The sequence below is a fragment of the Dryobates pubescens genome, chromosome 4 (assembly GCF_014839835.1).
Source record: "Dryobates pubescens isolate bDryPub1 chromosome 4, bDryPub1.pri, whole genome shotgun sequence".
NCBI classification, from domain to species: domain Eukaryota; kingdom Metazoa; phylum Chordata; class Aves; order Piciformes; family Picidae; genus Dryobates; species Dryobates pubescens.
In genome coordinates, this window is record NC_071615.1 from 3,578,902 (window position 1) to 3,600,795 (window position 21,894).

The 21,894-nt window shown below is 42.1% G+C and overlaps 1 protein-coding gene across 2 annotated transcripts in view; it reads right to left on the reverse strand.

The window, feature by feature from the left end:
* The window catches only part of SDK1 (sidekick cell adhesion molecule 1), a 443,236-nt gene that overhangs the window by 101,098 nt on the left and 320,244 nt on the right, over positions 1 to 21,894 (reverse strand). For both annotated transcript variants that reach the window (XM_054180334.1, XM_054180333.1), the window contains 4 exons: positions 14,584 to 14,699; positions 11,368 to 11,560; positions 7,370 to 7,468; positions 440 to 631 (listed from right to left, as the gene is read on the reverse strand). In XM_054180334.1, the coding sequence (XP_054036309.1) occupies positions 440 to 631; positions 7,370 to 7,468; positions 11,368 to 11,560; positions 14,584 to 14,699 (600 nt within the window). The remainder of the gene's footprint in view (positions 1 to 439; positions 632 to 7,369; positions 7,469 to 11,367; positions 11,561 to 14,583; positions 14,700 to 21,894) is intronic.

The following is a 21,894-nucleotide window of genomic DNA, read 5'->3' on the forward strand; positions in this document are numbered from 1 at the left end:
AGATTCTGTATTGTATTCACTTTATTGCTTTATTCATTCCTTCTGCCACCCCTACAATTTTATTGTTGGTTGGTTGGTTGGTTTTGGTGAGGGTTTTTTGTTTGTTTTGGTGGGGGGTGTTATTTTGTATGTGCATTCAATTGCCTCAACTCTCTGCTGATCTCCAACTGCAAGTGTGTTTACTCACATTTATCAATAATATTAAGATACAGATTAGGCAGTTAATATGTTTGATTGCTGAACATATTAAACCTTCTCAATATGTTTTAGAACATACTAAAATAGAACATATTTTCTAACAATTAAATTTAAACTGTGCCCAATGCTTTATAAATAAAACCGCTTTTATTGTCACTGAGCCAAAGCAATTTGGGCTCTCCGGAACATAAAAGGATGAACAATCAGGCAACTTTCATCTGTTTCCTGCAGTTTCACCAACCTGGGGGTACACCAGAGGAGATGGTGGAGGATGTGACCCATCCGCTCCCTTTTGCGGTCACAGCTGCCACCTCGATTGTGTAGGTGGTGAGAGATGACAGCCCTGTGATCTTGTACTCCAGCGTCGTGTTGGGCAGAGTGCGGGCAAGCCGAGATTCGTTCCTGCCATACACCTCCCAGGAGATCTGGTACCCTGAAACACAATTACAAGGAAATCAGGGGGCCATAGCAGTGGTGGGGTCTAGTTTTTCTTCTGAAGCACAGTTAGACAAGAACCCAGAGACTGTTAAATTCGTGCATCTGCAAGATGCGTGGGAGGTGGTGGAGGCTCCATCTCCAGAGGTTTTTAAGGCCAGGCTGGATGTGGCTCTGAGCAACCTGATGTAGTGTGAGGTGTCCCTGCCCATGGCTGGGGGTATGGAACTGGATGATTTTTGAGGTCACTTCTAACCCTGACAGTTCTGTGATTTGCTTGTGGTCAATGCACAAGACCTATGAGGAGAGGCTGAGAGAGCTGGGGTTGCTCAGCCTGGAGAAAAGGTGGTTCAGGGAAGACCTTATTGCTGTCTACAACTGCCTGAAGGGAGGTTGTAGACAGGTGGGGGTTGGTCTCATCTCCCAGACAATCAGCACCAGAACAAGAGGACACCATCTCAAGCTGTGCCAGGGGAGGTTTAGGCTGGATGTTAGGAAGAAGTTCTTCACAGAGGGAGTGATTGGCCATTGGAATGTGCTGCCCAGGGAGGTGTCAGAGTCACCATCACTGGAGATGTTTAGGAAGATACTGGATGAGGCACTTGGTGCCATGGTTTAGTTGATTAGATGGTGTTGGATGATAGGTTGGACTTGACGATCTCAAAGGTCTCTTCCAACCTGGTTAATTTTATTCTATTCTATCCTATTCTAGTGATGGCATGACTTGTTTCTTACTCTACTTCATTATGGTCTCTGTTTATAAGCAAGGAAAAAAAAAGAGGTTGAAATAGACTGGCTAAAATACCCCAGTGTTTTGTTAATATTGTTATTTCTAATAGCAAAATTATGCAGGTACTCCATGGGATATCATCTGCCCATCAGACTACAGATCATAGATGGAGGAGGACACAGGGTTTCTCAGAATCTTTGTTGCAATGACACAGTGATTGCAATTAAATGGCTGGGAAACCTTGCAGAAGGGTGGATTTTGTTCTGTGAGCTCTGTGAAGCACATAGGAAGAAATGTTGGAAAATAGAACATCTTCTCCCCAGCTGGATTGTTTAATTAAAAATCTGTATCTGCTTACTACAGCCACTCCCTTCCCCATGCTGAAGTAAACTTCACTGCTCTGTATCTAGAAATCCTTACAAATATGACAATAAAATCAGGCAGAAACATTGTGGGAATCTTCCAGGAACTGAAAAACCTCTACTCCCCACTGCTTGTTCCTCACACAAACCCTTTAGCAGGGTGAATCATTATTCTTTCTCTGAGAACCATAGGGTAGCCAATGTATTGTCCAAACCTGCACTTGCCCTGACCTCCATGGTATTCTTCTATCACAACCAGGCTCTCCTTTTCATCGCTTTTATAACCATTTGCCTTCCAAGAACTTTTGAAACTTTCTCCTGTCTGATTTGCTCAATTTTACCTCCACAACTGCTTGTCCTCCCTTCTGCCCAGTCCCACTTTATTCTCGTTTGAACCTATTTGAACCTCGCTGTGCCAGTCTCCAGAGAGCCTGTCTGAAAAGTTTGCTTGATTGCTGCTTTCTTTGTGATTTGACTCAGGGGGGTGAAAAAATACACATAGCTCTTGAATGACTGTGAAATGGAAGTGAGTGAAAAGGACTAACAGAAAAGAACCCTACTGAGTGAACCGTGCACTGTCTAGAGAAATTCCCCACTGGGTTCCTGTTCCCATCATGTAAGATGAGGAATTCAGAGCAGTTGGGGGGCTTAAGGGGTTGTTTTTTTCCTCCCTCCTTTATTTATTTAAAAACATTATAAATCAATTAATAGTAGTAAAATACATGTTCCACTGGAGCATAAGGAAAAACCTTTTCACTCTGAGGGTGACAGACACTGGAGCAAGCTGCCCAGAGAGGTTGTGGAGTCTTCTCCCCGTGTGGGATTCTGAAGCCATCTGGACATTGTGATCCAGGGCAACCTGCTGTGGGTGATTCTGCTTTAGCAGGGGCAGGGTGGACTTGATGACCCCCAGAGGTCACTCCCAACCCCTGCTATTCAGTGATTCTTTGATCTCATGAGCTAAAAGCAAAATGAGACAAACATTGAGCAAGAGTCTGAGAGGTATGAGATGTTCTTCCTTCGGCGCTAGCTGCCACCACTGACAGAGATTCCTGTTTGACTGTTTTTGCATGAAAATGAGCTCAGGGTGCTCACATAGTCACTGATTATGTTTTAGGTGAGGGGGCAGTGCTAAAGAGAGGTGACACTTCAACCATTTCAGCTACAGTGCAACAACTTGTCTGACTATGTGCTTCCTAGGTGAAGGGGAAAAACTCCTGGATGCTCATCTGGAACAAGTGTTAAGTAAATTACTGAATGGGAATTAATCCAGTAATTTAGCAAAATCCCAAAGACACTACGGCATTTTGATGCTCTCTGAAAAGACCTGACAATCATTTACCTATGGAGTTTATAAAGCACAGGCAAGAGTACAACTTGTATGAAGATTTGACAAAACTTAAGGGTTCTGTTGCCTTTGTAAACAGAGGAGAAACAGAAAGGTAGAGGGGGACTGTCCACTTTATTTGATGCTCTGTGAGGATGTATGAAAGAATAACAAATAGAAGAGCCATCACAAACATCCCTGGGTGCCATTTGTTCCAGACAGGGCAATGTGGAAGAATGAGGAATCCACGGAAGGCTCAGTAGTGCCTCTCCCCACTTCCCAATAGAGGACACAAACCCAGCAGCCACGTCCCCAGCCAGCAGAATGTCCATGTACAAGCACAGAGGGAACAGAGATTTGGCAAGGGCCATGCTGTGGCTCATCTGTCTGCCCAGGAGCTGTGGACAACCCTGCTATGCCTGCTTTGAACCTTACACATGGGCTGACAGGAGTATCACCTCAGAATAAATTAATATGAGTTGCTCAAAGCAATAAATAACCATGAGAGAATAAACAGAGAACTTTTAATGCTCCCTCTATCCAGTTGTTGCTTATGAACAACAGAAAGTCTTACCCACCACACACTAGGCACTCTTAAGTGATTGAGATACCTTCTCTCCCATCTAGATAAGCTTTGGATATACATCAAATGTTGGTGATTATTTTTGGAACACTTTATGTCTTCTCCCTTGTGACTATAGGGATGAGACCCAGCTTTTCTGCCCATGAGGCACACAGCCTCTGTGTATTTATTTACTCAAAAAAAGGTCCACCAGGAAAAAAAAATAATCCTGAGTTCACATGCAAATTGAGGAAAAGGCAAAGAGGCTGCACTTACTGTTGGATATTTCACTCCCCAAAGCACAGTTAAGTTCCAGCCATATATAAAAACACAAGCAGAAAATACACAGACACACACACAGCGAGCAGACACAAAGCCAAACGCAGCCATGCATAACAAAGAGAGACGAAAAACTGCTGAAGGAGAGGAACAACATCCACTGTACCCCAAAGTAGCACTTAAGCCACAATGACTGACAGATGGGCAGAACTTTAGGACATGTGGTTGGTAAAAACACGCTCGCTGTTTGACAGACACAGCCACTGCCAGAAAGGTGCACAGGGGAGTCCGGGCTGAGTGTTTCCTCTGGCTTCAGTGTGAGAGCAGGAAAGGTGCCACGGAGCCTTCCCTGTGTGCTTTGGCACCGCACCCTCGCCACAAAACGCTGCCTAACGGAAACTAATGACCAGAGGAGGTTCAGAAATAATTTTCTGTTGATCTGGAGTAAATTCTCTACAAGAGAGCAGTACACCCAATCACAAACTGTCCGTCTACATCCAGGTCCTCATAAATCAATGTTTACTGAGGGAAGGAGGAAGACACTGAAATTTACAGCAAGAGTAATGGGCAATTTCCCAGAGCAGGCTGGCTGCTGGCACCCCCCGCCGTGCTTTTCTCCTCCCAGCTCCGATGCAGGGACAAGAAGGTCCAGTAAAGATATCAATGAACAGAAATGATGAATAATTACCTCCCCAAGCACTCTGATCTCCAAGCAGCCCTCTATAAACCACTAAGGTACTCAAGGCATGACCAATTTTGCTATTTTCCTCTTTTATCCCAAGTGCCATTTGCATCATTAAGGATAGTTTTGGAGGTTTTTTGTCCCACTTGTAAACTTTGCTGGGCATTTTAACATTGATATTTCTTCATGAACAATAGACCTTGAGTTAATTCTTTCTGAAACACTTTGCCCCAAATGTAATATTTAGAATCATAGAATCGCTAGGGTTGGAAGGGACCCCAAGGATCATCCAGTTCCAACCCCCCTGCCATGGGCAGGGACACCTCACACTAGATCAGCTTGCTCACAGCCACATCCAGCCTGGCCTTAAAAACCTCCAGGGATGAGGCTTCCACCATGTGACAGTTTTAGGCTATGCCTTTAAGAACAGACAGTTACTGAAACACTCTAGCAGAATGTTCACCACCTCCCTGGGCAACCTGTCCCAGTGTCTCACCACCCTCATGGGAAAGAGCTTATTCCTAACATCCAATCTGAATCTACCTATTTCTATTTTTGTTCCATTGCCCCCCTCTCTGACACCCTAAAAAGTCCCTCCACAGCTTTCTTGTATGTCCCCTTAAGATACTGGAAGGCCACAATAAGGTCTCCTTGGAGTTTTCTCCAGACTGAACAACCCCAACTCCTTCACTGTCTGTCCTCACAGGAGAGGGGCTCCAGCCCTCTGCTCATCCTCGTGCCCCTTCTCTGGACACATTCCAGCACCTCCAGATCCTTCTTGTAATAGGGTCTCCAGAACTGGACACAGTTCTCCAGGTGGGGTCTCACCAGAGCAGAGTGGAGGGGTAGAATCACCTCTCTCGACCTGCTGGCTATGCTGTGCTCCACCAGATTTCAGCCCATTCTAGGAGGCAGCAGCAGCTTGTTTCTAGCAAATCAGTTCTGCAGCACTAAGCGTGGTGCTGCTACCTTGTGCTTACCAATGATGAGTATCACCTCGTGTGGGAGAGCTAGACTCGGACTTCGGTACCCAAATTTAAACACTCAGGCTTGACAGCTTTGGCCATAGAATAGAATAAACCAGGTTGGAAGAGACCTTCAAGATCATCGTGTCCAACCTATCATCCAACACCACCCAACCAACTAAACCATGCAAGCAAGCACCCTATCAAGTCTCCTTCTGAACACCTCCAGGGATGGGGACTCCACCACCTCCTTGGGCAGCCCACTCCAATGGGTAATCACTCTCTCTGTGTAAAACTTCCTCCTAACCTCCAGCCTAAACCTCCCCTGGTGCAGCCTGAGACTGTGTCTTCTTGTTCTGGTGCTGGTTGCCTGGGAGAAGAGACCAACCTCTGCCTGTCTACAACCCCCCTTCAGGTAGTTGTAGAGAGCAATAAGATCACCCCTGAGCCTCCTCTTCTCCAGGCTAAGCAACCCCAGCTCCCTCAGCCTCTCCTCATAGGGCTTGTGTTCCAAGCCCCTCACCAACTTTGTTGCCCTTCTCTGGACACGCTCCAGCAAGTCAACATCCTTCTTCATCCATCTTCACTGAATCAATACTGCTCTGCTTTCAGAAATCGTTAGCTGCTGTCCTCAAACCACTTAAATCAATGCATATCTCAGGAAGGTTTCTTTGGTATAAAGGTATAAAATGATCTGCGTGAGGACTCCACATTTCCTATAAACAGCATGGAAGACACATGCACAAATGGTGCATGTTGCTGATACACAGAAACGCTGTCAAGTGCAAGTCCTATCAGACCTATTAGACCTGTCCAAGGTTAAAATGCTTCAGGAAGTTGGACTGATATAACATTTCAATGTTCAGGGGCCAGAAATCCTGGTGATATTTAACTCCCCCAAATGTACATGGTTTTCATAAATTGTAATACATTCTAGCAAAACAAACACACATTTAAACTGTCAATGCTTCCAAACCAAAATATTTTGATCCATGTGAAAAGATCTTCGCCCTTCCCAGCTATGATTTTTAGCTCCAGTAATTTAAAACTTGCTTTCTTGCACTTCAGACCCTTGAAAGCCTTTGTAAAATGGAATGCCCATCCTGTGCAGCTGTAATAGTTTCCCATCTGAAAACAATATTGCCTCTGTTGATAAGAACTAGAGTTTTCCTCAACTATTTATAGCTTCCTTTATGAAAAAATAATGAACTTGCTGATGTTGTATCTACAGTGGCATACAGTAAATAGATAAATAGCTTGTCAAACAGCAAGCTCATCAAAGAGAAACAAGAGAGTTCTGAACCCTTCTGATGGTCTATACAAAATTAAGTAATGACATGCAAATTCTGCCACGCAGTCTACAGCCAGACCACTTGATCACAGATGAAGGATACTGCTGATTTCAGGCTTGCTCTTGATTGCAGATCTTAGCAATGCCAATCTAGATTTTGCAGCTCTAAAGTCCAGGCAGGAAGCCCTCACCTTTGGGGCAAAGGCCAAACACTGTCTTACAAAGTTTCAGAAATTTAGCATCGCAGGTGGAGGTCAGAGAGGATTTAACAAGACCTGAAACTCCACAGGGAGCTGATTTCTATCACAGACTGCCTTTACAGTGACCACAATCATGAGCTGCCAGTAATTGGACCTGTACTTGCTGTAACATGCCCTAGCTGACATTTCAATTACCCAAAAGAGGGACCAGGAAACCGGTGCCCGCAGTAGCCAGCTCTCCCTAAATGCTCTATTACGCAAATATTTTTCCACTGCAATGATACATTTCACCTGACACATACTTAAAAAAACCCAAGGAGATAGCAGCTGATACTTGCCTGTAATGATGCCATTTTTCTCTACAGGTTCTTGCCAGCTGACCTTGAGAGACGTGTCCAGAATCTCAGTGAAACTCAGGTGTCCCACCGCTCCTGGCTCTGGCAATCAGAAAAGCAAATCTGTTAACAGGAGAACCCCACTTACTTTTGATCTGATTCTTGTGGCAAGGTTAGGGCTGAGGAAATAAAATACTCAGCTGGGGCCAAGAGAAACCTGCTGGAAACATCAGTGAGAGCTGCAGGGGAGAGGGGAGAACACAAGGTGTTAAGAAGCGCTCTGGCTCTCATCACATAAATTATTTTACCCAGTCATCATCCTAACTGTGCGGAGGACTAAAGAGAGTGGCAGCAGGAGACTTGCACGCAACTTGTTCTCTGCCTCTCCTCTTGATCTAATCTAATTAGGACAATCAAGCTGGCAGTCCTGGAAGCAATTGCATTTGCTGTTTTACCTCAATGACAGTGTGTGGTGTTTACCTGTGCTGCTGTGCGTGTAGCTTGTCTGGCCTTAGGTCTGTAGCAACACCACCAGCATCCCCCTCACCTGGGAAAAGTCTATTCCCTGTGCAAGGTCAAAGCAAGGACAGAGTCACCAAGCCACTGCTTGGGTAGATTCTCTCAAACCAACTCTAAACCCCCCTAACATAATGGCAACTGTCTTCTGTAAAATGAATACAAGTGTGTGAAACTTTTTAAAGGATTTTTATGATGTAGCTCAAGAGCTCTTAAAAATTTCAGCTCCCTAGTGTGCAATGAAAGAGCATAAAATGGAATGACTGTCAAGAATATGCCATCCTCCCTCAATTTTGATCTTCAAGGAAGACATCCTGACTGATTTTTTTGATCCAACTGCTGTTCTGTCTTCAATCGATGCACTGGAAAAAGGAGTTTTTGTTCACTTTATATTCACTGTGCTTCTGTCATTGGATCCCTGCCCGAATATCCTCCAGCTCCAGTGACATCAGTTGGCAATTTCTCATCTGCAATTTCATATTTTGTTTCCTCTTCACTTTAGTCCAGTTTCTCATTCCCCTCCAGCTATGATAAAAAAAACAACCCACAAAACCCCCAAGCCCGCCAGCAGGTCGGCTACAACCACATTTGCAATTCTGCAAGCCTAGTGAGGAACATTTCCAAATCCATCCTGCAGTACCTAGTAGACAGAACATTACAGAAAGAACTGCTGATCTGGTAGAGATCTCAGGAATACCCAGCAAGAGCACAGCAATTATGCACTATTTCAGACCGCGTATCTGCAGACGTGCAAACTGCATTCTCACAAAGCTTCCTCCAATTAGCTCCTGCAGTTGCAGTCCAATTCAGTGTCATAATGAAAAACAGCTGCGGGTTACTCCAAGCCAGGACACAATGCTTCTGACTGCATGTCAGATTTGATTTGACCTACAGTTCATCAGCAAACAGATCTGTTTGCAGCATTTTTTTTTTTTTCCCCAAAGGACTGCCTAACTTTGCCATACAGACAGAAAATTATCACCTGAGAACATGAGTCCTTTTGACTCTTCCCCCCCCAACCTAGCTCCATAAATCCTGAAGCAACTTAGATTCAATGACTTCTCCACAAAGATGCCCTACACCATCCTGCACTTAACTTCACAGTCACCATGAAAACCAAGGAAAGCAATTCTGAAGGATTAAAAAAATAATACTAAATCCTGCTCAGCTCTACTGCTGAGGCTCCTTGCAGCAGACAGCTGCATACACCCAGAAGTGTTTAAAATGTTTTCCAAAATACAAGCCTGGCTTTCTCTCATTTTATGTTTCATGATGGAATTTTCTTGTGGTTAAAATGGCAAAAGTTCCCCAATATCTCCCTAAGATACTCTCAACTTCTTGACTGCACCCCTTCTCTCACTGTGCAAAGTCTCTGAGGCTCATTTCTGCAGCCTTTCCTTCAGCAGAAATAGTAATAGTCTCTTCTTCCCAGCTGATTAATTTTCACAAAATCTTAGGAGTCTCATCTCTTTGGTTTCTTACTCTTCTGTACTCAGTGAAATTATCCATGGGGTTCAGATGTCGGAGGGAGAAAGACAGATGGACCCAAGACAGACAGTTGAACACATTTACATTGTCAAAAGCTTCATTTCCTTAGGAAAACAGGAAAAGAAGAATTAATACTACACACAGAAATCTAATGTATGTTTCTCTTTCCTCCATGCCTTTTGCTTTAACTAAACTCAGATACACGAATCTGAGTTCATATTAATGGTTCACAGATTTCTGGCAGTTTAATTGCTATCTCTGTGATCTAACAAGCAAAGGTTTAAGTCTACAATCTGCTCCTGGGACACAGTTTCCTATGGAGGAAACTAACCACAAAAGGTGGGGGGGAAAGAGGAAAATATTTAATTTTCATGGGTTTTTTCCAAGAGTATCTCATGAAAAACTGGATTAGCACTTTGAGATTCCCTCCTGCAAATGTTAATTATTTTCCTTTACAGGAACTCTGACTAACCTCAAAATTCCTATTAATGCAAAGTAGTATTTGTAAACCCCAATATCTTAATGGATGCAGTAGGCATTTCTTTTCATTCTGATTTGGATTTCTAAACATGCAGCAGTGTTTGAGGTGCTGTGATAGGAAGATACCGAAGCACTGGTCAGAGTCATGACCACTGTGGACACACAGTTGTCTGTGAGGGTCACTGCAGTTTAGTTGTTATCAGCATCAGACACATGTCAGACTCGTTAGTCCCAAAAATGTCTTGAGCAAACACTTCCAAGGAGCCACAGAGGCCAAAACATTTTCTGAATGCAGAAAGTAATTTATATGCTAAACTATCCAGCTCATTTTACTTCATCCTGACTCGAGTTTTTGCAGAATAGAAGTTACTGCATTGTTATGATCCTGGTTCTTTTGTCCAAACACTTGCAACATAATACAGATGCAGCCACTTCCAATCTACCGAATAACAGAAGGAAACAATTGTAAATTAATCATTGACCTCCATAGGAAGTCCCAGTGCTGAGCTCCTCAGAAGATCAATTCACATTTATTTGGATGCCTGAATATGGATTGAAGAGCAGGAGGGTTCACAGACATCAGCAGTGTGTTGTGTGTTAGCTGAACCAGAATAGGAAGCTCTCAGCCAATGTTAACAAAAAAAACCCCAAACACCCAGGTTTAGTTCATAGTGGAAAAAATGCCAAATATCATTCTTTTGCCACAGGCTGAAAGAAAACACAGACAACTGGCTGGGGTTGTCCCCTGATGTGAAGTATCTTGACAAGAGATTACAAACTGATTGTGAATATGAAGTCAATTTTTCAGCACCCAGATTAAAAAATCTTAGGCGAGATACCTGTTACAGTTTGAAGGGGGAACTTTTTTGGCCATTGGAATGGGCTGCCCAGGGAGGTGGTGGAGTCACCATCACTGGAGGTGTTTAAGAGGGGACTGGATGAGGCACTTGGTGCATTGGTTTAGTTGATTAGACGATGTTGGGTGATAGGTTGGACTTGATGATCTCGAAGGTCTTTTCCAACCTGGTTAATTCTGTTCTATTCTTTAGCCTAGTCCCTGACTGCAAAGAGTGAACATGAAATAGTTGACTATTGGATGCAAAAGGAAAATAATAAGGTCTATATAATTCATTGGATAGCTAATGGGAATGTAGGACAGAGGCATATACAGTTCTTTTTTCCCATCTTCTGTTACTTCTGCTTGCAACTTTTCTCTCTCTCTTCTGGGGTATCTCTACTGGGAGAGGTAACTGTGAGAAGGGAGGGAGAGGGGGGAGAAGGGAGGGAGGGAGAGGAGAATATATATATAGTACATCTCTTGTATATTTTGTACATATTCATTGCATTTCCGATTTCTAGATTGTAGTGTGCTTGTAAATAGAGCTCCATTTGCTTCCAGAACCTTCTGAGCTAGTCTGGCAATTTTCATTTTGGAAGGTAATTCTCCAAATTAGCAATATCCAACCACACAAATTCCAGGCACTGAGATGCTCTCTTTACCAGCATTGACTACTCACTGTCTTCAAGGGTGCGCAGGAGCTGGGGTGTGCTTCGTGGTCCATCCCCAGGTGTGGTGAAACACAGAACTGATGTGTAGTAAGTTGTGTATTTCTTCAGGTTGGTGATGCAGCCGCTGTGAACACCATGAAAATCAGGAGCAATGGTGACCACAGTCACAGTCTCTGGAGCGTCCACTGGCCATGCCAGAAGCTGGAGATGTTAAACATGGATGAGCTCTCATTAGAAGTTGTGTCTATTTGGAATCAAAGTACACTTGGCTGCCAAACCCATCTTAATCTGATTGTAAAAACCCAAGCAATGCTGTTAAACTACTGTCAGCTCTGATGCTGAACAGATGGATATAACACTCTTACTATGATAACTGGAGGGATGTGGATAATACTCACTGCTGATGGGGAATATTCTGATACCATGGAGGTATTGCAATTCTCAGTGTCTGCTGCTGAACACTGCCAAAATTATTGCACATTATTACTTGTATGACATGAATTTTTTGCCTCTCTGGGCTGCTCTGACCAGCCTGGACAGCTTCTGCTGCTGAAAGGAAGCTGAAGGAAGAAATGTACTTTCAGTGCTACTCTGAGATAATTTATCTCATTCTGGGGTTCCTTAAAATTTCCACTGTCTGGGCAGGTTAGTGGGACAAAGAGGAAAAAGAGTGACACACACACATCCTTCTTCCCCTTTCACAGGCCCCCCAGAATCCCACTGCCCAGCCTAGCCTAACAGGCTAAGTGTAGCAGTGTTGAGTGGTTTGGGGATATCCACACTGTGAATGATTCAAGTGGTTCTGGAACTACAGAAAGAATAGAAAATGGTTGTAAAGATCATTACTGCAATTTTCAACACCTGGGTCCCCAAAAAATCAGACTCCTGAAGACATCTCCATGCATTTAAAATAGTGTGCTTGTCAGATGTGCTCAGTTCTCCCAGGTTTCATTCATCTCAGTGGATCTTCCGGGTGATCAATATTTTTTAGAGCGGAGTAATTTATGTGTGGGTAGCTACACGAGGGCTTAAAAAATTCATTTGTGGCAAAGGACTTTGAAATTCTAAAACCATTTTGGAAATTGCCAGAATGGTTTAGGAGCCTAAAGCTTTAAAGTGCTTCTGAAATCTTAATTTTGTCCAAAAAAAAAAGTCCTTACTCGTGTGGTTTAGAGAAGCAGGTTACAATTCCAGGCTTTGCTCATATCTGTGTAAATCAGGTTAGCTGCATGGATTTCAGGCTCATAGATGCCTGAAATTAATGAGCCATATTTGCCACATTTAGCCAAGTGTCTCTAGCTTCTGACAATCAGAGAGCACAGTTAGAGGGCTAGAAGGAGTAATTTTGTTAGGAATATTTCCTGTTTGAAAAGGTGCACTTTACAACTCCTTGAAATGCAAATAAATTTCAAAGAAAGGATAAAAATGGAAAAAATCTTTGATGGGATAGTAAGTTTTATTTTCTTTTCTAAATCACCTTTGGGGATTACAACTGGCATTTATGACTTTAGAGGAATGAAAGTCTCTTTTATTTTATTTTTCTTTTCCTGAGTATATTTCCTGGCAAGTTCTTCAGGAAACGTGCAGAAAATAAAGGTAAACGATTCTGTCAGTTAAAGGAAAAAATGGGTTTAATCCTTGAGGAAGTCAAAGGCCAGGCTTTGACTATTAGTAATTTACACTCTACGCTGTAGAAGTAACTGGCAGAAATGTTCTCATGAGGTCTTTGCACTGCAATGGACAATCCCTGTGAGAGACAGGAATGGTAAAGCTGTTGCAGTCTACTACAATCAAAGGTATCCAAAAGTTTTTGCTGACCCCTAACAGGTGCAAATTACAATTTTAGTTGTTTTTATGCCATTGCTAAAGAAACTGAAACATAAATTAGAGGGAGCTATATGGTGAGACTTAAAGATTTTTAGTCTGAAACTCTGAATAAAGTGAGGAATAAAAAAAAAACCACCTGAAATAGACTTTGGCAAATCTGACTGAGCTCACCACGCTTGGACTTGCACCAGGAAATTACAGTGCACTGCAGTCCACTGAGCCCAAAAAAGTGCTTTTATTCTCCAGAGTCTGGACGGAAGCCAAGCACCACTCCTCTACTGAGGTTTCAGGAGGTACTCCTGCAGCCCTGTCAGTCACTTAGTTGGGAGAGCTGATTCCATCTTGGGGGAAAACAGACATCCACATTCTGTATGTATATAGTATTGCAGCAGTGGGATTCTGAAGCCACCCCTGTTCTCTGTGAGAGCTGGGCAAAACCACCAGAACTCCCATGCATACCTCTGTTTCTCCCTCTCCATCACATTGTAAGATAAGGAACAATTCTTTTGAAACTTCAATCCACCTACAATCTCTCAATTCACAGCCTGGCTTCTGAACTGCACACTTTTCTCAGCCCACTCAACATTCCTTCACCCAACACCTAAATCAACCTTACTCCTCCCTCACAAAACATAGCAGTCTTCCCTCCTCCTGCTCCGCTTCTTACAAGGCTTCTTTTTGTTCTTTTCATGAATGTTTTCAAACCCTGCATTTAGTATGCCCCTACTGCCAAACCACTGAAGGAGTTTCTATTAAGCAGCTCTTCCTGAGAGACAGAAATAAACCACTCCAGTTATCTTCTTAGCATACACTCCACTGGCCAAAGTACCAACAAGTGCTCTGTTAAGCACTCTCTACTCTGCGTACTCTAATAGATATTGCCAGTTGCCCCATCAGCAGGGGCTTGTCATGCTAGCTCTGTGTCATCAGCATGATTAACAAATTTTACATTCTTATATGGCCCAAATCATCGCAGTGGGCAAGTCAAGACAAATATTCGGTGTGATGTCTTGGTTCCTAATGAAATGAATGGGAATTTTGCATTAGTGCAAACAGAAGTCTCGAGGTTGGTTTTCAGTGGCACAATGATATATCTCCCCTGCCAATTTTCCAAACTGTTTGACAGTGAGCTACTTTTTGGCTTTGGAACTTCTCCAGGGAAATGACAAAGATCTTATGACTTCTAGCCTATGACATATTCCCTTTTCAGAACTTACATAAATTGCAAATGTTAGGACCAACAACTGCTCACTCCCCTTTTCATTTTACTCTACACCCCTGAAAATACACAGCCACTTTGGAGAGTCAAGATTATTAGATTCAGCTCTTGAGTGTTACATACCAGGAGTAGCAAGACAAATGTTACTCGAAACCCCAGAAATCTCATTCCTATTTACCTTGTATCCTTGGTTAATACCATTGATGAACTGTTGGGGTGGAGGGTTCCAGAGGAACTGGATGGTTGTGGAGTTCACAGCTTCGACTTGCACGTTCTGCGGTGGAGCTGTGGGCACTGCTCCCGTTAGCCAAGAGGGAAACAAAAGAAAGCAGAGTTGAAAAGGGATGAGAGGACTGAAGAGAAAGACGAACGCAAACCCCATCGACTGTCACTCCTGAGGCACAAAATAACAACAACCTGGAGAAAAGCATGCACTTCTTGTGAAACAGGAACCAGCAATGATTTTTTTGGCGGGGGGAAAATGGGTAATTGGGTTAATGTCTCATTCTGTACTGGAGATTCTTTCAAGGGGAGGGGATGAAATGATTCCTGCAGCTTATTATTCCACACATGAGTTTCTCAGAGAGGCAGAAAGCAGGTAATGATAGGTGAACACATCTCTTTCAATTACCCATGACTGCATAGAGAATGCACAGGTTCAGAAAGAAATTTCTTGAGCCTTTTAATATGGCACAATTCCCCAGCTCAGACAAGCAAACATCGAGTATGCACAATTAAAGTTCTAATTGTGAATTATAACCTGGCAACAGCATCTGTTTATTATTTACTCCTGCTTAAAGAATCAGGACCAGTCATATCACACGCAATAAAGATTTTTCTTGGCAGTTGGAGATGCTCTTGTTTTATCTTGCTCTGATATTCATTCATGTATATTGAATTGATTATATATATTCTGAGCCAATACATCCTCTAATCTACTAAAAGTTGCATAAACATTTTATGCCAAGTATTTAATTAGGCAGATGTTTCCTCAACGCAAAAGAAAGCGCACAACATAAAGGCATACTGCCTTCAAACAACAACAAAATAACACCTAAAATATTTTGCCATTTAATGTAACATCTCTTCAAATACCTTCCAGGCATTTTTTTTCCAGCTTTTTGCTTGTCATTTCTATAGTTCTCAGAGGAAAGAATATTGATAGGCAGATCTGTGTTTCTGAAGTCACCAAGCTTATTGTAAGTTTTAGTAGAAAACTGCTACTGGAGGATGAAAATGGACTAAGACCCTCTGCATCCTAGAAAATAAATTCCATAAAGCTTTGAATATATTACTATTGGCAGTCATGTGTGTTCTGTGAAAGAGGAACTATCCACAAAGAGTTTTAAAGCCTCCTTCTGCATCCGAGGGAAAATTTCTACCCAAACCCAACGACCTAGGCTTCTCGAAAGTATCCACAATCACCAGCAACAAACGGTGGCTTGCTCCATACTTTACAAAAGCAGGTTACAAACTTTTAAAGCTTCAAGGTACTTTTGTATTATGAGTTTTTGTGTGGAGAAGAAATCAAGACATTCAGTTAAAAAAAAACAAAACACACCACAACACCACGTAAAAATGCTCCATTTTCCACTAAAAGCTGTTTGTTTGAAAGAAACATAAAGGAACATTACTCTTAGCTGGTGTACAAGCTACAGTAAGATTGCAGCTAACACAGCTAGGACAGCAATACCCTTATCAAAGACATCCACAAGCTAGAAATATATACACAGAAAAATGGAGAAATCCTCCAAGATGTCAGGTTTCAAATGACAAGAACATCCACTTCCATGCCCTGTGTCACTAAAACTCCCCGCTGACAATGGCACAGCTGGAAAATTTAGCTCTGCACGTGTTTGGTGGTTTGTTTGGTTTGGTTTTTCACCTGAGAAAATGGATAGATTTGCCCTAATTTAAAACTCACTGTCAAAATTTATGTACTATGCATAACTATTGAGTTCTAAACCCAGAACACTACTCTAAATTGCCATTAGAATCTGAGTCCTAGTTCCTGACATGTACCATAACTCCCTGTATGCTTTTGGAAGGTTATAATACTCTCTTGATGACCTGTAGACATCATAAAGTTTTTGCAGTTAAGAGATTGACCAAATCATCCTGATATACAGTCAGAATGAGCTGCTCTGGCTACAGTCCCCTACTTAATGTATTTTTTTCTTACTGTTTATTATGAGAGCCACAAGGTCTACTTCAATGTGCTTTTCTTAAGTGTGTGTACAATAGTTTGTATAATTAATGGTTTGTGTGACTAAGATTTCTTTCCCCCCCCCTGCATATTTGCACATTCAGATATTGTAATTGCTAGAGATCTGTTATTGCAGAAGCAGATTGTATTAGAATCCTTCAAGTTGGTTTCTTATCAGAGTCACCCGGATATCGATAGATTAATCTCCTTCTGTCAGGAGGGCTAAATCAGCTGAGCATCCTTGTCTCCACTCATTCCTCTTCCTTCTCTTGAACTGCTACATTTCAACTCTATTTTTAAGTGCCAGGTTGATTTTGTAACACAGATATTGTACAGAAAATCTATACATAACCCATGGGCTGCCCACTGACAGCCACACTTGAGGAAATTAAGGACTTGGGCAATGGTAGGAAGAGTCTGTTTTGCCCAGAGCACAGAAAACTATGTGTGACCTGAGAGTTAAAAGTATAAGCTCTCCCAGCAGGACACTCCCCTGCCTGTATCATTTTTCTGCAAGCCAGATTAGCATGCACATTGCTGCTCCACTTCTGTGGGCATTATTTCCTTTAGTGGAGGATCCTATGGATGCTGTACAATGAATAGCAAATTTCCAGTGATTTCAGCATCACGAGGACTTCGCTCAAAGGGGCTGATGAGTCTTTTAGATACAATTCAAAATGTGGCAATTTTAGTTTTGGTTTTTGTTTTTTTTTTTTTAAGAGAGGAAAGAACTCTGCATCAGCAAGCTCCAAGTTTTCATTTACAGTCCTTAGAGTCCTCAAAGAAGTTCAGGCAAGCACTTGAGGGTAGGTTTACTACAGTTCTAGAAATGTGGATAACCTAATGTGTAATTTATTTCTTTTAAAGAGGGAAATATTCTTCTTTCATTAGGGAGTAATTTCCTGAAACAACAATAAACCATCCTAGCACAAAATGTACCTGCTACAAGAAGAAAAATGGTAAAAATTATGACCATAAACCATGAAACCCTTCAGAATGTTTTGAAAATAATAATTTACATTACCAATTCCCTTTTGGACATCTTTATTGAAAAATCAACATCTGCATCTCAATGAATGCATTTAAAAGATGGAAAGAACATGGTCCATCTGGTATGCACAAGCTTAATTATACCGCAGAAGACATAACACATTTTTGATCAGTAAAATATTGGCATTATAATCTCAAATTTACTTCAAAGTGCCAGTGTAAAGCTCTACTTTTATGTCCTGATTTCAAAGATTTCCTACAGTTTTATCTGAACAGTTTTGCCTTTAAAAAAAGAAAAGAAGTTTGACAGAAGCTAAATCAGAACTGACCTGGTCACTTCAAAACTCAAATACTTTTCCAAGACCATCATACTGAATCTCTGACTGTCCACAGAAAGGATTTCCTTATTTAGTGCTAGATAGCCATCCTCTTCCTACAAGTTTCTTGTTGTCAAGCAGCACAGAAGCTACTAGGGCCAAGCAGGTGTTTCAAGAGTCATCCCCAAGTATTTAACATGCTCACTTCTTAAACCTGTCCCTCATCATGTTTGCAAGCACTCCTAAACCATCTCACAGTGAAGACCCACCTGAGATCAAACTGGTCAGACAAAACCAACTCTTTCACACAGCTGAAAACCTGTTAAGAGCTCAGCACCCCAGACTGCAAGTTAATGTACAGCATTCTAAGTAGAAAAGGTCATGGAAACACTGGAGATAAAAGCCATTAAAAGGGTTTTGCTGATGAGATAATTGAGAGAAGAGAAGGCATTGAGGTTAAGCATGTGTACATGTAATTACTCTGTCTCTAGCTATGTGCAGATAGCATGTAAACCCTACAGAGATTCTGGCACCCAGACTGTGGGTCTTAAACACAGATCTTCAACAAAGGCTTGTAGAAAAGTCTCCTACTCCTCTGGAGCTCCTGACCTTTGAGATGGCATCTTCCATGTCTTGGTAAGGCAGGCTGGGGAAACTGTAGGTTTTTCCTCTGTGTGAAGATTTGATTGTTCCTTTAGTGTGCTTGTTTGGGGTGCTAAGTTGTGCAAAACCCCAGTGGGAGCAGTGGGAAGAGTCCACTGCAGAGGCACAGATTCTTTCTCTGAGAATCATCTAGTTCAGCCCCCCCAGCTAGAGCAAGTTGGCCTAGACCAGGTTACACAGGAATGCATCCAGGGAGGTTTGGAATCTCTCCAGAGGAGACTCCACAATCTCTCTGGGCAGCCTGCTCCAGTGCTCCAGTCCCTTCAAAGAAAAGATATTTTTTTTCCTCATAGAATAGAATAGAATCAACAAGGACTCATGTTCAAGTGGAAACTCCTGTGTTCTGGTTTGTAGCCACTGCCCCTTGTCCTGTCACTGGGAACTGCTGAAGAGAGCCCAGCCTCATCCTCATAACCTTTAGATATTGATCAGCATTGATAAGACCCTTTCAGTCTTCTCTTTTCTGGGATAAATAGCCCCAGGTCTCTCAACCTTTCCCCATAAGAGAGATGCTCCAGTCCTGTCAGCATCTTCTGTCATTTAAAAAGCAGAAGATAGAATCAGATGGTAAATGACACCTAACAGTGATAAAACTGAGGCACAAATTCCAGCCGCTACAACTTTACAACTTCGGCTTGCTTCCACACAGAGGCAGCTGGCCCTGAAATTGCCATGGACGTTCCAAGGTTGTTGATAAGTTCCCCAAAGGAAGCAAATTTGGATCTTTCAGATGCTTTTGCAAAGGAAGCCTAAGGGAAATTTCTTCTCACTGAGATAAAATTGAATGGTTGCAGAGGACACTCCTTATTCAGAGATTCCTTTTTCAAGATTATTTCCTACATAAAGCAGGAAGCTCTCACTTAACTGGGTTTGCTCTAGCTCTTGTCAGTCTTATAAATTTCTGTGATTCACCTCCTACTGCCTGAGGAAGAAACTACTTTGGACCTGGCTGAACAAACTCATCTTGGTTTTGCGTGTCTCTCCACACCATCAAGACTCACTAGGCTGAGAGTCTCCCACACTTTTATTCAGGAAGGACCTGGTCTTGCCAGGTGCCCAGGGACAGCAAAGAAGAGAAAAAGCCCTAATATCAAACTACATGTTGAGACCTATGAACTTCAGCATGTAAGACTGGCTTTAGGGATATGCATCATACATAGCAAACTAGAAACAAAAGTGGGTTAATGTCAGTGGAATGAAAGCTGTATCTCTACTTACAAACCTTGTCTTGTCTAAATCTAAGGAGTGGTGGGAGTTTTCCAGAGAGAGAACTTCAGATGTATTCATGCTACTGAGATAATATCAAATCAACCTGCAGGAGAGGGTTAACATGTCCAATAGTACAGAGCACAGACAACAATGTCATCATCCAGAGAGATGTTTATACATCTCACAAAGCTGTTCTTATATGAACAGATATTGGGAAACTTCAGTTTTTCATATGGCAATAAAGTGTCCTGCCAGACACTGTTTCAACAAGTAAAAATTGCCCTATGCAGAAGGCTGGCACAAATCTCTGTGAAAAGTAACATCAAAGTAAGAAGCAGCTGGAGAAACTCTGATGAAGAAAGACCTATATATACCGAGCATCAAAGGATTAGGCTGAATATCACTCTGAAAAGACTTTCAAGATTTCAAGACAGTCAAACTGTCTGACCCTAGTGCTAGGATGTTCAGTGCTCTGCCAGTAAGTCTTCCTGACATTTTATCTCACTGACATTATGTGCCACTTCCCCTACAAGTTTAGCTCTTTCAGCATCTTGTGAGTTTGGTTGGATTCTAGAAGGTGGTGATTTTCAAGGAGCTTTGAGTAGCTGATTAGTTATCAGTGGCTAAAGCAATGCCAGAGGACTAATAAGGGATTAATAGACTAGGTTCTGGTATAAATCCACCGCTTTTAAGGCCGGTCAATATTCCCTATGACAAAGATGCCAATGTGCTGATCTGCTCCTGCCAATGGGTTGATCTGCTCCCAGTGCTCATTTCCTGCCAGGCTTTGACTGCATAGCACACTTGATTAATATGAGGTGTTCCAGGTATTTTTCATCTGCAGACAGACAGGTTCTTGCCAGCATAGCTCACATCATTTAATGCATGTCAGAATAGAGGCAGTGGTGGTGGTAGTAGGAGAGGGGGATGGATGGGAGTGTATGTCTTTGACATTTATCTCTGCTCATATTAAAATCAGAATATGATTTACAAGGCAGTTTTACACATGGTTTTTTTCTTACTCCTGCTGGTTTGGTTTAAGAAGGGCATTCCAGAGCAAGAAACAGCTATTGGCTTCTCCTGTCATTTACCAGCTACAAGATAAAGGAGCAGAGTTCCGGACAGCAGCACCTTACAGATGGAGACTTGACATTAATCCAGTTTCAAATGATACTGATATCAACCAGCCTCTCTTTTCAATTCTAAATGCAAAAAGGCTTCAAACTTTTTTTTCTTTTGGAGCAGACTGTATGCCTTAGGTGATTTGCACAGAAACCCAGCATGGCACTCATTGGAGACAGCAGCAGCCGTGAAGTAGTTATTTACTGCTATTATTAAATATTGATGTAAATATAAACAAGAAATATCCCATTTTCCTTCTGTGTCTACCTACCATTGAGCATTTAGGAACTTCATAAAGACAAACAGGCCACTGCAGGTTGTCCTGCAGTCTAAACACTCTTGCTGATTAATATGAACGCAGGACTGACTACACTTAATTTATAACAGAGGATTTATATCCTTATACACAGCAACAGACAGACAATCAATAAAGCATGATAATAACAGCACATAATATCAAGGGAAATTAGAGTCAGTTGCAAAGTTTAAGAGAAAGAGTGTGATGTCCAAACCTGAGCCTTAAGAGATGGAAGGTTGAGGTGCTATGATAGCTTAAAATCTGCTAATAAACAAAGTAATGAATTAGAAGCATATTCACGAGAGGGATTCAAATTCTGTGTGCAAAGCAATTCTCAGCAGAGATCTGGTCTTTAGTGGGATACAAAACATTAATCCTGGCTGCAAGGAGAAGACTTTAAGGAAAACATTTCAAGGCCTGTGATAAATATTTCTAGAAAGGGGTTGAGTGTGTCTAGACTCCTCTAAACCATGAGAGTTTTACATGCCCTAAGACAAAACAGAGAGAGCTTCCTTCTTTAATTGTTGCGGTTAATTAGTGTTGCATATGAATAATCTTTTCTTAAAGAGCTCCCTTCCACCTCAAACTGTGTCTAATCATGTTATAATGTACTCCCAGCAACAATTCACAAACAACTACATATTCTTCACCGATTGTAAATTAACTGATGCACTGTAAATCCAA